The sequence below is a fragment of the Colletotrichum chrysophilum genome, assembly GCF_026319265.1.
Source record: "Colletotrichum chrysophilum strain AFK26 chromosome Unknown scaffold_43, whole genome shotgun sequence".
In the NCBI taxonomy this organism is placed as follows: domain Eukaryota; kingdom Fungi; phylum Ascomycota; class Sordariomycetes; order Glomerellales; family Glomerellaceae; genus Colletotrichum; species Colletotrichum chrysophilum.
Window position 1 is genome coordinate 105,521 of NW_026517330.1, and position 15,824 is coordinate 121,344.

A 15,824-nucleotide genomic window follows, 5' to 3' on the forward strand; every position below is an offset into this window, starting at 1 on the left:
TCCGTAGTGTACGCTGTTGCGCCGTTTACGCAACATCGTCGTCAAGGGCCGTCTTGAGCATTTCGCCTCCCCGTCATCTTGGTGTATTCCTTATCCGCAGCGTCCTCAGTCTTGTACAATCTGTATAGCTGTTGATCCGTCATAGAACCGTTAGGGTTGAAGAAGAGCTCTCACTACACCTTTAAGCTGATATTCGTGATTTGAGGCATCCCGACTGTGTGGTGCCTAGTGCAGGTTTGCCCCTCTGAAACGCAGCACGCAGCCAGCCGTCGCAAAAGCAAGAAAACACCAGAAACATACAGAGCCGGACATCGCGAGAAAAACAAACATCAGCAAACACGAATAGACAATATGTAGATTCGTATTCGCCCGTTTCATCTAATGGCTTTTTATTGTTGTTATTATTATTGAGACCGCCTTCCATGTGCTGGGTATCCTCTGCTGTGTACGCCGATATATCGCTCTCGTCTTACACAACCAGTGTCACTTATTGCTCCCCTGCATCTACCAATCCCTATCCCGATACCACTCTGACAGATGGCATCTGAAATATCGCTCATTCAGCTGCCGGACAGCCAGCCGCCGAAAAGAATTGCGGCAGTAAAAACCCCCCAACCGCTTCGGTGCCGGCCACGATCCAGGCCTCAGCCACGGAGTCCAGACTGGCGGGCGAGCCTTACGGCAGTATCAATCCGCGTGGTCTGCAATCTGTAATCCAGTTAGGCTCGGCCGGTTCGCTTCGTCTTCCCGCTTCCTGTCGTCCACGTCGGCAGTCTGTTTTTCGATGGCTCTCCCATCCGGCAAGGCGGTTGGGCGAGCCACAGCCACATCATCTCGTCAGGCCTTGACCGAAGCCTTACGCCGGCGGAGGCCATCATCACCACGACCGAAGACGGGTGTACCGCTCAAGTACCTATCCCGTTCCGGAAACCCCCGCATCTGGAGGCCAGCCAGCCAGCCAGCCTGACAGATTGTCGATGACTCTTCCCATGGCTGAGGTGCGACAGGTCGACAGGCAGCATCAGCAGCAGCGGTATCGAGGCAATATCCGCCAATACGGGCAATTCTGCAGTGCCAGGTGTGCATCTCACGCACCGCAGTCAGCCTCTTGGACCCCTGTCTCCGCCATTCTGACAGGACCTCTCACGGCGTGTTCTGACGGTGCTCTGAGACAGCTGAGAGCACAGCAGACCGTGGCCGGCAAGTGGTTGTAGTCATCCAGTCACCGAGATTGAGATATTGTCTGATAGTCAGCCTGCACAGTCCCTTTGCGTCGGGCTGGTATGTGTATATGTGCAGGATGTGATTCTGTGTGGTGTTTGCCTTGCGTTGAAGATGTTCGATCTATTAGTGCAAAGTGATTGATAGCTGTCACCATTACATTACGGCAGTCAGTAGAGAGAGGTGCCGCTGTGGAAGCACCAAACGTAGTGCACGCCTCGCTGGACTGGAGTGGACTGGACTGGCTCCGTCTCCGTTTCCGTCGCTCCGTTTTGTGGCTCATGACGGTTTGAGGTATCCATCCGTAAGGTGGCCGAAAACTGGCGGGCTCCACCTTCACCATTTTGAATTTGCACAGACCGACACCCCCTTGCTCCTTCCCACCCTTAATCGTACCCCCTGTACCTCCTTCCCCCCTGCTCCCCTGCCCCTTCCCCCCCTGCTGCTCCCCCCCTTCGTCCGTCCCTCGCTCCTTCCCTCCTGGCGCACTTTCCACTTTCCCACCCGACACTCGCACACTCACACCTTCCCGCCACGCGAGTGAGGGAGGTACGGAGGTACTTGGGTACTTCCTCGGTCCTGAGGTGCGCTTTCTGTGTGTGCGACCTGAAAATAATACGGGGAAGGTGCAGGCCCTGAGGAGTGAGGCCTGAGGGAGGTCCTTTTCTGCCTTGTGCCTGCCGCCTGAGGGTGTCGCCTGCCTTGTCAAGTACCCTGCATCCACCATCCACCGTCCACACCTTCCACAACCTGGGAAGGGAAATCCCATAATCCCTCTCTCCTGCCCGTCCATATTAACCCAGCCGCCTTCCGCTTCCGTTCCGTCACGACGGCCTCTTCCCGTTCTCTCTTCCACTTCTCTCCCCCAAGATCAAAGTGTCGACACTTTTCTACCACCCATCACCAACTTCGATAATAGTGCCGGCACTGCCCATTCTCGGCTCTCATCGTCGTCGCTCATACACACACACACACACACACACACACACACAGACACATCTCCCGCTGCCTCTTCCGTGATCCACGATCCAGCCTTCTCTCCGCCTAGCGCTGTCTCGCCTCGCCCTGTCTATCGGCAACCGATCTTGAAGAAACGAGAACAAAGAAATCGCGTCTTCTCCTGTGCTTCTCCTGGACCCTTCGATATCCGACGCCCTCTTTCTCTTTGTCGCTTTCGTCCAGACCCCTCTCCCTCCCGCCGTCATCCCGAATTCCAGCGGTCCAGACTTCCCTGCCAGTCCAGACAGCCAGCCCACACACCCTGATTCTATTCTCAAGGGTCCCTGCTATAGACGCTTAAATAACTCGCGCCACCATCATCCCGGTTGTTCCCAAACACTGCAATCAACCAACTCATATACGCGAAATCAACGCATTACGCGCTGCTCTCTGCACCAACCTGTACACAAACAAGCATAAAGGGGCCGCCATTCCATCCCATCTTGCATACCTACCCGCCCGCTTCGATTCCACCCAGAGCCGCACAACATACACACACAACTCCACTCTCAAAATGTCACCGGCACAAGATCAGTACTACTACGTTATTCCCAACGTCAGCACCATGGACCCCAACGCTAGGGAAGTCGACCTCGCCTCCCAGAGCTGGATCCAAGCCACCATCATCGAGGACGATGACCTCATGTTCGGCGGCAAGTCGCTGAGCACTTGGTACGAGGAGGAGAGGAGACGTTTGAGCAACACCTCGTCAGACGAGGAGGAGCATCGCGGTCGCCAGAGGGTACGTCATGAGCAGCCTCAGTCTCAGTCTCAACCGAAGCAGCACGTGGCTAACATTCCCAAGGTCCGCAAGCACCACTCCTCCCACAAGCACCACCACCATCACCACCACCAGTCGGCCCAGCACACCGGCTCCTCCGACAAGAAGCACTGAGCGCACCTTTCCCGATTACCATCTCCTTCGGTATAGACAGCCTCAACCACGATACCCCTCGCGAGCGCTCGAATTCACTCAACATACCCTTTTCACGTCGACATTTCACCACACCTGCACCATTCCGCAAACCGTGGATCGACTTCTCTTCCCTTGACCAATACCCGTCTTCACCTGTGTGGCATTGGGTACACCGGCGTTTGTTTTTTGTCAGCGTTGCATCTCTCGGTCGGATTCACTAGAACGGCTATGTCATAAAGAGGGACATGGACCAGCATGGGGACCACCGGCGCCAATCCGAGGAATATGCATGATCCCTCCGGCAGCACCTTTCGTTTAATTGTTATTGCATCCATCGCAACGGCCTGCGATAGCGTTCATGATTCGCGCATCTAGAAGGTTTATGGGTTCAGCACATCACATCAGCAGCACCAGGCATCTTCTCCCGGCTGTAACGCCGCGCGAGTTTGGCTTGTTTTGCATCGAATGGCATTCGCCATATCGAACAACCCGGGGTTGAAATTCTGCAGCGGAGGTTCTTCGCACGACTCGTTCCGATTCTGGAACAGCGTGGCTACAGGTTAGCAGGATGAGATTGTTGCGAGGCAACGCATGTATCAGTGGAGCTCAGCGTCTGTTTCGAGTAGCGGTGAGAATCACCCTCCCCACAGCGACATGGGCCTCCGAGATTGAATACAAAGAAGTTAAAGTAACTCTTGAGCACCTTATCGTTGACGTGATTATGCAATCCTGGACAAAATTTGGGTCTCTGTTTTTTGATATTGGACCGCGATGCAGCGCCAACACAACTCGCAGCAGGACAGCACAGCACAACACAGCACACACCGCCGCCCAAAGACATGTCTTGGAGCGCATCGCAAATCTTCAAGTAGAATCAAGACACATCAAGACAATCTACCAGACCGACATTCCCTCTCACGCATCTACCCGTCTACTAATTCGCTAGTCTGGCCCTGCCCAACAGTTGAGTCACCCACGCCCCTTCTGCCGCGCAGAAATCCAACAGATCGGGCTCCGTTGAAGGTTACCATCGACCCTGACATTCCACGCTGTCTGATTGGAAACCGAACTCTCGTTAGGGCTGCAGCTGTCTGGCCGGCTGGCTCGCTTTCTGTGATTGCACCACACCTCTCCCGCTTTCTCCCTGATTCCTGCTGCAACTACTACCTACCACGGTTGTCGACGGGTCTGGAGAAGAGGGAAGGGAAGGGAAGGGAAGCGTTGCATGCGCTTGCCGCTGCTGCAGCTGCTGCTGCCAACTGCATGCATGCGTTAGCGCGTTCGCCCGACCGGCGGGTTCTGCCGGGACGTGGAGGTGGAGCTGGGTTGGAGTCGTTGCCGGGTCCTCCCTACCGCTGGAGCCCTTTGTCCGGCATCGGATGCTGCACACTGGACGGCGGCCTGGACGGTGGTGGGTAGGTGATGCCGATGCAGTGCCGAGATTGACGGTTTTGAATGCGGATGAAGGTGACCGGGTCTTACCGAGGGGGTTTGACTGCGATCGTGATCGTGGTCATGGAAAAGAGTGATTGTCGAGATGGCGAGGGTAGGAAAGAGTGGTTTACTGGCCTGACTAACTGTTGTGCGCTGCCCTTTCGGCCGTAGATGTTTGGTATTCAGACTTGGGCACGAGAATGAATGCGTACTGGGAACACTTGAGAGACTCGGATTGCATCCAATCGTGCTATATAAAGATGGAATTGATGAATAAATGAATGAATAATATCGCAATTTACCACTCGCGGGGTTTCAAGAAAGGGTTGATGAGGTGTGATGGTGTTCTGCGTGGACGTGAATCCTTCGTATACTCACTCGGGCAACAATTATTGACGAAAAGCAAGCATATAAGCAATATGCTCGTCTATTCCGGAGCTAGAGGCAGTCAGCTCTGCGCTGGACAACCAACAGCCCGGCTGACGCCTCACGTCTTTCCCCAAAGAGGCAATTCGGTGTATCGTACATTTGGCAGAGCTGCACAGCCCGCTCGACTTTTTCCATCAAGGGAAATTGAGAGGGTGGTACTGCTGCGCACGTCGTCATTTCTTCAGGCGAAGCTGGTGGGATTCTCATTATGTCAGGCAGTGTTGCTGGGAAGAGAGTCTCTACAAACAAGGCAGATCATTGATACAGATGACGGCTGGCTGGTTATGTATTCCCGATGGGTATAAAGACCTTGGTCTTCAGCAACTTCGACAGCAAGTCTGAATATCGTTTAATAGCAACACAATACGATTGAACCCCATACTTCAAGTACCAATCGATACACCACGTGCCTTTGTCCCGCGATGAAGATTCAGAGCTTCTCAACAGCGCTTCTGCTGCTCCAAGGAGCTCGCGCAGATGCAGCGTCCAGCGGCCAAAAGGGAATTGAATGGGGTGACTGTACCGAGTTCAACAGCACCGAGCCCATTCAGTGCGCGAACTTGACGGTGCTTCTCGACTACACCTCGCCCAACTCAAGCAAGACACTGGACTTACAACTTCTCCGCATCCCTGCCACTCGGCAGCCCTCAAAGGGCAGCATCTTGTTCAACTTTGGCGGTCCTAGTGTAGCTGGACGACCTACCATGGCTAGAGCTGGAGGGGTTTTCAGGAAGTAAGTGACGTTTGGGACAGGCCTGCGAAGACATTGTTGCTAATACCATGTTACTAGTGCTACCAGCGAGTATCATGACCTCGTCACGTTTGACCCACGGTAAGCTTTGCTTGACAGAACAGCCGACATTGGCATGCATACCTTACTGACTTACCACTAGTGGAACTGGAAACACGATCCCATTCAGCTGTTTCGAGGACCAAGATGAGTTAACCGCCCACCTCCTCCGCAGCCCTAAAGCCTGGGCCATCATGACTTGGCCGAACTTCTGGTCCAACTCCTCAGACGTGACTCCAGGTAGGCTCTGGGCCTCCACGAAGCTCCTTGCCGACAAGTGCTACGAGAAGAACAAGGAGATCGGCGGCGTGTATGGCACCGCGTTTGTGGCCAGGGACATGATGCAGATTGTGGATGCCCTAGGCGAAGATGGCCTGTTGAGATATTGGGGTATGGTTTCGTCCCTGCTGAGCATCGCATCAATTGCTAAAACACGCTTCATAGGTGGCTCGTATGGGACTCTCTTGGGCCAGACGGCGGCTGCCATGTTCCCCGACAGGATCGACAGGATGGTCCTAGACGGAAATCTCAACGGCCATGAATACTACAACGCCTGGTATGTATCTCTCCTCCCTCTCAGAAAGTACCTCGTTTACTCATGCAAGCAGGGATGACGAGCAATGGGCGAGCTCCGACAAAGCCTTCAGCGCCGTCTTCCAATCATGCGTCGCAAGTCCGTCCACCTGCCCCTTGGCCCACCGGAACCAGACCGCCCAGGAGCTCGAAGACGCAACTTATGCCCTCATCAACGACCTCAACTCCCGCCCCGTTCCTTTCAACGGCACTCTGATCGACTACAACGTCGTCAAGGCCGGCATCATGTCCGCTTTGTATAGCCCGTCCTATTGGCCCATTCTCACAAATGGTCTGGACGCGCTGATGTCCGGAAACTACACTCTCTTCGCAGAGACGTGGGCTAAGTTAACGTCGTCATATGAAGGCATCGGCGCAAGCTCCGATGCGCAGCTAGAAATCAGGTGTGGCGATAAGATTGCGCGGGTAGACACGCTTGACGAGTTTCTCCCCATAATGGACAGACTGGGACGCAGCAGCAAGATCTTTGGCGACGTCCAGGTTATCTTGGAGATGACATGCGCTCAGTGGAGGCTGAATGCAAAGGAGCGATATGCCGGGGACTTTGCCGTGAAGACAAGGCACCCGGTGATGTTCATTGGGAACACGGCTGATGCGTTTACGCCGCTTGTTTCGGCGAAGAACATGAGCGATGCCTTCGAGGGAAGCAGGGTGCTGCATGTTGACGGATATGGGGTAAGTTCTTCGTGAGCGAATTGTGAGGCATAAACTGACAATTTCGGTAGCATGGTTCTGTCGGAATATCGAGGTGTGCGGCGCTGGCTACGGCCGACTACTACGTGAATGGGACATTGCCCAAGGAGGATGCATTTTGTGAACTGGATGTTCCCATCCTGTAGAAGGCGGATTCCCATGGGAATCAAGTCGAACGATCATTTCTGTTGTGACTTTATCTTGTCGGATTTCCTCTGAGCTCTATATCATTGCTTCTCACCACTGCATGCAGTACATTGCATGGTCTATATAAACAATCTTTGGTTTATTTGTCCATATTCTGCCACTCTCTGGATCTCCTCTAAATCTTGCTTCACGACTTACTGAGTTGCACTCAGCATGCGGTGACAGAGGCATTGATGAACAGCTTCTCCCACTTCATGAATAGGCTGAGCAGCGCAACAAGTGCTCCGGCAGTCATGACCAAGATATAGGTCTTGCTAATGGAATCCACGATGGCATCCACAACCCTCGCCTTAATGCCATCGTCGAGCTTTTGGACAAAGCCCCCTGCGACCCCAGAAATTTCTGTTTTTGAACTTGGCCGAGACGAAAGTTCAGAAGATCCTAACAGAGAGTTGGCAATGGCAAGCGCAGTGGTATTGCCGAGATATTTTGCCAGTGTCATGAACCCAATAACAGCCGCGACGTTCTTCGGGTCAACGACAGCCTGCGCCACGGAGAATGACGCTTGAATGAAGATGCCTATAACGAACCCAATGAGGACGGTATACCCGTATATGGCGCTTTAGCTGCTGCTACAGTCGACCAGATACATCAAAGCTCCCCCGCCGACGCTAATCAGACTGCCGACAAGATACCACAGCATATAGTAGCCAAATCTGGCCATCAAAAGCCCGTTAACAAAGATCGCGACGACTAAGACGATAATTAGGGGCAGCAGTCTGATTCCTGCATCGAGCGCACCGTCGTTTCGAGTGAATTAGAAGAATAGCGGAACGAAAAAGATCGGGATGAAGGCCCCAGCCGCGGAGGCACTAGTTGACGCGAAGAGTATGAGAACAGTTCGGAATCCAAGAAGTTGGATCAGTATCAGGCGACGGGGCAAGGTGGTGAAAACGGCCCATCTCTGCTGGACACCCAACAGAGCAACCAACACAGCAGAAACAACGAATAGGGCTATAATCTAGCCTGAATTCCACAGGTAGGTGAGGCCGCCAAAGTTGATAGCCATGATGAAGCTCACCAGACTCCCTATCAGCAAGAACATACCTGCGTAGTCTAACTGTGACGCACGTTCTCTAGGTGACACACCAGGACGAGGGTCCACGCTAGGAAGGAGGAAGATGTACGCTGGTGCGCAAACAGCCCCGATGAACAGGTTGATATAGAACGCCCATCTCCAGCCAACCGCCAACTGCTCAAAGGCACCCCCAAGCACAGGACCTAAGGCGGTACCTAGGCCCCACGTTATACCAGTGCCAGAAATATAAAGTGGCCTTTCTGCTATGGTAGTCGTGGCGGCTATGAGAGTCAGAATGCCAACATACAGCCTGCTCCGCCGATACCACAGATGAGTCTTCCGATGATCACGGCGTTCATGTTTGGTGCCGAACCGCAGATAGCTGACCCAACTTCGAATAAGACACCGTTCAGGAGATACATCCATTTCGACTTGAACTGGCTCTAGACCTGTTCCCATACCATGTTGGTCGCAGTCCCAGCTATGAGGAAGTGCTCTTGCTTTTCGGCGGTTGAGGTCTGGGTTTATATCAGGAGGCGCTGTAGTTTCGCAGCTCGTGTAGTCTGCCATGGTGAACTAAAGAACGGACGATATGGAGGAGATGAGATTTCGGGAGAGAATTTCAGCACCAGTTTCGAATGTTGAAGATACTCTTGAGGATCTCTGTCGTACTGAGTAGTGGCAGTAAGGTTCAGAGGGATAGTAATAGTGGTCTTGAGACCCCGACTGACAGCCACCAAGTACGGTCAGCTCTAACATGGGATTGGTAAGCGATAAAATTCGACTCCGAAAATCCAGCTCGAATTTTCCGAACCTCGAAACATTTTGTTGAATTTCCCGGGGTAAATATACCATGGTCTGCGCTGCTCAGCGTCGCGAGCATACACGCAAGGCAGACAAAATTCCGAAAGATCACGAATTCCCCTTTCGGCAAGCAATATTCCGTCCAAAGAAATCGTCGCTTCATAACTCTGAACTCCCTCTCTGAACGTAGGCTTTTACTCGCCCAAGTATGGTTTCAAAGTGACTGATAGTCTCATCAAGGTAGACTATGTTCGCTCTTGCCTGCTTGCAAGGCTCAGGCAGGGTGTCCATCATGCAGTGGCTTTTGGCACCGATTGCAGTCAATACCGTGCTAGCCCTCTGTACCAGATCCATAACGACCATTCGTCTCGCTGGCGTTGTTGAAAGAGACTCGGTATTCCCCAAAGCTGAGCTCAATGTCACCATCCAGATCCTTGGTGGCAACGCAATCAAAACAGGGGTGCGTCTCCTGTAGTACAGTCATCATGAAGAGAAGATCAGTACATGTGACTTGGCACTTTTTGCAGTCGAAAGTCTCTTGACAAGAACTAATGACCTCTCTTGTCACTTTCAGAACCAGGTCTAGTCGCTCCTGCTGTATTGCGGCTGCGATCTTTGCTGGAAACGGAGGTAAATCCAGCCGATGCGAACACGCCGTTCGAGGGCTGTGGTCGCCCGATGTCGCGGAAGAAAATTCGCTCTGAAGTCCAGGAGGAAGATCATAATTATCGAGTAGAGGTAGTTCGGCCACATTCTGCGGAAGGTTTTGCAGGCCACCGCCTGGCAAAAGTTGCGTAGAAGGAATTTCAGGAAGGCTGGCGTCAAAAGTCTGGGTTTGAAGAAGTTCAAATTCAGTTCACGAATCATTCGGTATCGAGTGGACTACTCACATGGATGCCGAAATCCATGCCGTCCCAGTTGAAGTTCTGTACGAGATTGCCCGTCCCGTTGGCGCAGTCTGCCAGTGTAGTTACCGGCTGGCAAATCATACTACTCGTTGATGTTTGCAAATCTAGAGCCCCATTGGATTCTTGCGGTGTGCTTGGAATTGGAGTCTGCGATGTCGGTGTGTGTCGAAGGCCCCTTCTGTCTGTCGACGGCTGATTGCCGTCCTTCCCTTGAGGGGACTTCATGAGCGCTGGTTGCAGCTGGCTATCCCGAGAAGTGTACTTGCACACCAAGCCACGGGTAACACATCTTTCACAGTCTTGCTTTCCACTGCATTTGACTTTGGCTGAACGACAAGCCTCACATGCTGTTGGTGGCCGACGGACAAGGCGTCGAGCAGGTACTCCGCCTTGGGGCCCTGTTGTCGAGCTCCGCCAGTCCAATACGAATGTGTCGGGAATTTCCCGATGTCGAGGGGTGCGCTCTGTTCGGTTTGGTGCCGTGATACATGTTGCTGAAAGGTTTAACACTGCCTGTCGTTTTGGTGCCGTGGCATGACTACGTTAACGGCAACTGGTGTTTCCAGCTCGGATAACGCCATATCAGCCAGCGCCCCTTAAATACGCAAGGATTGAAATCCATCACGTGCTAAAACCTCTGAATTACTCAGCATTTGAGAGTCAACCTTTTGTGAACATTGCGATGAGAATCCGTTAGAGGTTATTATGTTCCTGGGTGTTACCAGTGAAGTTTAGGAGCATACGAGACGTTGAAAGAAAATATTTCCGTCTTAATAGCAAAATTCATGTCGATATTTACGATTATTTGATCTTAAGATCATGTCGGAGTTGCTCTATCACAACGTAGGATCACGATTAGCCCCAGGGTTCCTCGTGTTGCTCTTTATTTCGCGCGGCTATTCTGTCAAAGTCTAGTATTCTTGAATCGGCAAAGCCAGACCGCAAGGCAGAGTAAAGCACTCGAAGATTTCTAAGTGAATCAACGGAAACAATCTAAGACTTATTATACACATCTGTCTTCTGCGCCTTTGTTCTTGGCGTTTATTCGAGTCTAAGGATAGTGATATTGAGTATCCAAACGCGCCGATGTTTTTCTGACCCCTGATAGAACATGGTCTTGGAACTCGACAGAGCCAAGCCTAGCGAAGTCGTTTAGAAGCTTCTTGTGGCTGTTTATGGTGGAACATCACTTGGGCTTTTTACTTTCGTCGCACGTAAAAGAGGGAGAAATGGCGCTCGAAAATAACATCTAGATGGCTTGTGAGGCAACAGTTGTGAGTGCTTTGTGTATCAGCCTTAAGCGAGTCACAAAGTTGGTCTTCCAGTGGCAAATCGTCCTTCTTGTCTTTATGTTGTCTGTCTCTAGCCTTAGGGACCAGTTACAACCCAGACTTTCGGAAATAATGGAGCCGATGTTTATGTTCCTCAAGAACCGCGGTCGCGGAGATGCGACGCGGTCCACCGATGGGAACGCGATGGTATCAGATCCGTCTCACTTTTCGTCTATTCTGAGGGAAAGGTGCATGCAGCTGACTGGCGGCAGGGAGTCGTCTGAGAGGTGACCTTTCGTGGATGATTTGGAGCACATTTGTCACAAGCTTTGGTCTCGTGTTAATCCAGTATCAACTGGTCGTAGGCAAAGCAGGAAGCTGAAGAAGTCGTACAAAGAATCGCTTTTGCAAATATTAATGCTTCTAGCCGCTAAGCGTCGCACTTTTAAAAATAGAGATATGTGGAGAGTCAAGAGACGATGGTGAAGTTGACAGAAAGTGTGCACTTTCGGTTTGTCACATACGGGCCTTACTTTGCTTTCGAGAGTACAGAGTTAGTGCATCATTAGAACGTGCAGCATCACTTTTGGACTCTCACACTCAACCACGAAATATGACAGCGACAGCCAAAATTTTGGGCAGGTTGTCTCTCATTTCCTCAATCCTACATTGTAGAGTAAATGCCAGAAAGCCACCCGATTTGACCCATATCCTCCACCCGGGAGACAGAGTCGTCTTCATAACAGCATGATTATTCATAAGTCATGGCGCCAGGCTCAGTCCTCCACTTTTCCCGAAATACTCTTCGGCGGGACTTCTTGCTTCAACTAGCGATCAAGCCTAGTTGAATCCCAAAGCCTGGTTGAAAAGGGTTGCCGTTGAGGCATCCTTGGTGCCCGCGGAAGCAACCTGGGCCTTGGCAGCCTGGCACGCGTCCTTAGCGGCCTGGTTCGCTTCGCAAACGTTGGTGAGCTGGTCGCAAATTCGGTTGGTAATGATGCCAGGGTTCAGCGCATCCTGCTGGCCCTTCGCAACAAGAGGATCGGTGGGCAAGAAAGTGCCTTCGGTGGCCTTGCGTCCGGGACGGCCCGTTTGGAAGTCCATGGTAGGAGTGCATTTGCCAAAGTCAGCTCCGCCGGTAGCCTGGCGCTTAATGGTCGCGGCAGAGGCGCTGAGAGCGCTGAAGAAGACAACGAGTGCGATCTTGGTTTGCATCTTGACGTGAAAGAACGGATGACAGAATGTAAATAGGTCGGACGACGAAAGAATGCGTTGTTTGAGACAGCGACAGGATAAAAAGACAGTGGGTATTAGAGTCAGAAACAGAGTTCACAGAACTTGGACGGAAATTGAGTTCAACTCAATAATGAAAGACTTTGGGATGAATTGAATCGTACATCATGCCGAGTTGCGGCGACTCGACCGCCTTTTGTACGCGAGCTGCGCGAGTCCGAAAAGATCGGTGAGCTCAGACTGCTCTGAGGCGCAAGGACGATCATCGCAACCCTTCGGCACTTCGGGCGAAAGCGAGTTCAGACGGCAGTGTTTGAGGTTGGACCTTGAAGATTCAGGCGTGCGATGCAAAAGGCGGCCGCTTAACGCAATGATTGGACCATAAGATCTGCGTTGCGTGGTGGAGATCGGGGCTTCCTTGCGGTAATCAGACGGCATGACATGAGATGAAGCATTTTGGGGGAAGCTGAGGCGCGGAATGACAGCAACTTCGAAACCGAGAAGGCGACTCCATTACCAAACCGAGCGGCTGAAAAGAATCGCAGACTTACTCGAGCGGCCTTCGAAGTTCCTTACAGTTGCCCAAATTAACTGATAAAGGCTCTTTCGGCCACTGTACACGGCTGCTTTCTGCGATCACCGTTGTCGTCGCAAAATAATGCCACGGACTTTTACACCGTCGACCGAAAAGTCACCTTGCAGATCAGACCGACCAGTTTCGGAGTAACCAAGCTTCTGTCAAACTATGGCCTCTCAACTGACGGCTACTGCTCCCGTGAAGCTGTGCTTGAGCGGGTTTCTTCGCATCGTACCCAGTGCCGAATGCCGGACCACAGCCCCGGATGATCGTCCGCCATGGGGCCGAAACCACCCAAGTTTGGGGTCGGCAAGCGAGGCCCAACACGCGGTTCTCCTAGACAGCACAATCAGCCGTAGAACAAAGTATGCATCGCCAATTATGAATCTGGCAAATAAAATGAAAATGACTGGACGAACACTGCGACCACAATACTGCATGCACGCATGTTGCATACTGCTTGCGCTGAGTCGAAGGATAGTTTCGATACGGCCCTCTTTGCAACTTGAGTGCTTGGATTCAGGACCCGTACCGAAAGCCCCATCGCCATGCCGTTGCAACGGATGGCGGAGTAAGAAGTATTTTCAGCTTCCGCCAGACACATGTAACGTCTCAAGCCCTTCCCAATCGTTCCATCAACACCTTGTGAGTGAGTTTGTGAACCGCTCGAGTCAATTCAAACCGCTCAATTGAGAAATAATCGGCCCAGAGTATGCTGGCTGCTCATTGAGGGATTTTTCTCCTTCGCAATTCGCTGTCTTGTGACCCAGCCCCTTTTCATGAGGATTGTTTTCGGTTATGACCTGACTTGGCCTGACTCTCAACATCACCATCACCGGCGACTGTCTCTCGGGGATCCGCAGTTGCTGGAATGCCAGAGAGACTGCCCAAAACCATGAGAGACCCAACTGAATCATCATACAAACTTCTCACCTAATATCATTTACTAAACTCGAATTTCGCCTCTGAGTCTCTTGAACTTACGGATGTACCCTTCCGACGCTGGATTGCGGACGGATAATCAAATACGGGTGCTCCTTGGTGGACCGTGGTGATTTGTTCCGCCACTAATCATCTCACTTCTCTCCAGTTGATTGAGACATGTTGAAGTAAAGTCTCGTATACCTTAGCCGATAGTTTCCGCTTTGCAACTCTTCTGCTTGCAAAAAGTCTTGCCAAGTCTATCTCGACTGTTTGCGTGCCTCAAGTTAACGAACTAAATCAATTGACGGACGGGTGACTAATGATGACCAGCCCGTATCCCTTTGGGGCGGGCTGTTAAGGGGTAGGGCGCGTGCGAGGCGCTGCGGTTGTGAATCTCTGTCGCGTTTGCCCCATGCACTTTGAATCGCGGCTGCAGCTCATCTCCTGTGCCTTTACACGACGCAATTGGCTCATTCCACTGCGATGAGGGTCTTGAAAAGGAGCATGCTCCAGACCATTTGAGGTTTTGATTAAGGTGCAGCAAGTGTAACCGAGGTGGAGTGCACTGAAAAAGTCCGACGGGCAGACTAACGCGAAGCGGGAGCCATAGGCAATATATTGCTACGATTTCGGAAAGTGGTGGTCAGGGTTATGCTTAATTGAAAGCACAGATTAAGAAGATTAACATATCCGCGGTTTCCGTGGGCAGCAGTTTGGACTTAGAAGTCAATCGTTATTATTCCGAGGCTCAGACCACCGTCTCCCACCGTCTCCCACCGGTGGCCATAAGACAAGTTGATAATGGTCGCAGGACTCTCAGCAGTACATGACTCTTACGCTGCTCGTTTGACGACGTCAGTGATGTCCAGACCGCTAGGACCGCTTCAGCGGGAGATGAAATTCCACACCGGCAGCCGCAGCCGGCGCGGCGTCAAAACATGGGAAATCTGACAGGTGTCACTCTTCCAGAAGCTTGATATCCGCGTCTCATCCGAGTCCTCCGGCGGGCGGCTGTCCTGCCAGCCCTACAGACGCAAATCGAAAGACTTTGACCAACCAGCGTGAATTCAAAGGCAACGCTCCGACGACCAATCGAGACGCAGTGCACCAAATAGGCAGACGCTGGCAATGATTCTGTGGTAGCGAGCCGGCGCCGCCATGACCACGGACTACTCCCGGCCTGCCGTGGCAAATCGCCCACCCGGTGATATGGACGGACCCGATGCCAAGAGTCTGGAAGCCCTCGATTTCGTCCAAATTGAGGCGTGGAGCTGCCAAGTCGACCTCCCATGACCGGATTATGTAACGTCATGAGATACCATTCAGTAGCTATCCCCGTTGGTCCTGCAGTGCGCTGACCAGTCAGGGATTCCAGAAATTACCAGGTTTCTGGATGGCAGTCCCGCAATTTTATCGCCGTGTTTCACCATTGCTCGCTTTCACCTGCTTTGAAACAACTTCTCTCCTTGTCTTTTCGTCCCTTCTCTCTGCCCATCTCACGTCTGGCCTGAAGACCGAGTGCTCCGTGAGTTGGTGTCGGATGATCGACCCGAAAGCATACAACCTTCTTTGCTTCCGTGTTTCTTAAGATCGCACCCCTAAGAGTTCATGTTTGGATGGATTCGAATGATGAAATATCAATGCAACGTGAACTTCACCCTCCCCATAAACAATGCCGCACCAATGGACGGCAGATGGATGAGCCTCTTCTGGCCCCCTTCACGCTGCATAGGCGCCCTTCCCCGGATTTTCCAAGCCTTCTTGTTCGACGCCAGAACCTGCTTGTCACGCAGAAATTGTCCGCTC

General features: G+C 52.2%; 3 protein-coding genes across 3 annotated transcripts; 2 read left to right on the forward strand and 1 right to left on the reverse strand.

The window, feature by feature from the left end:
- Window positions 1–2,734: 2,734 nt before the first annotated feature.
- Window positions 2,735–3,115, forward strand: COL26b_006029 (uncharacterized protein; the record flags this gene model as incomplete). The annotated part of the gene is made up of 2 exons (XM_053178857.1): window positions 2,735–2,962; window positions 2,984–3,115. 2 exons carry the CDS (start codon window positions 2,735–2,737, stop codon window positions 3,113–3,115), a joined length of 360 nt encoding a protein of 119 aa, XP_053037164.1.
- A 2,306-nt stretch (window positions 3,116–5,421) lies between these two features.
- On the forward strand, window positions 5,422–7,222 carry COL26b_006030 (uncharacterized protein; the record flags this gene model as incomplete). The annotated part of the gene is made up of 6 exons (XM_053178858.1): window positions 5,422–5,732; window positions 5,790–5,831; window positions 5,920–6,179; window positions 6,234–6,345; window positions 6,398–7,058; window positions 7,109–7,222. The coding sequence occupies 6 exons, from the start codon at window positions 5,422–5,424 to the stop codon at window positions 7,220–7,222; spliced, it is 1,500 nt and encodes a 499-aa protein (XP_053037165.1).
- A 4,902-nt stretch (window positions 7,223–12,124) lies between these two features.
- On the reverse strand, window positions 12,125–12,499 carry COL26b_006031 (uncharacterized protein; the record flags this gene model as incomplete). Its single annotated transcript, XM_053178859.1, has 1 exon — window positions 12,125–12,499. The coding sequence occupies one exon, from the start codon at window positions 12,497–12,499 to the stop codon at window positions 12,125–12,127; it is 375 nt and encodes a 124-aa protein (XP_053037166.1).
- Between the last annotated feature and the right edge of the window lie 3,325 nt (window positions 12,500–15,824).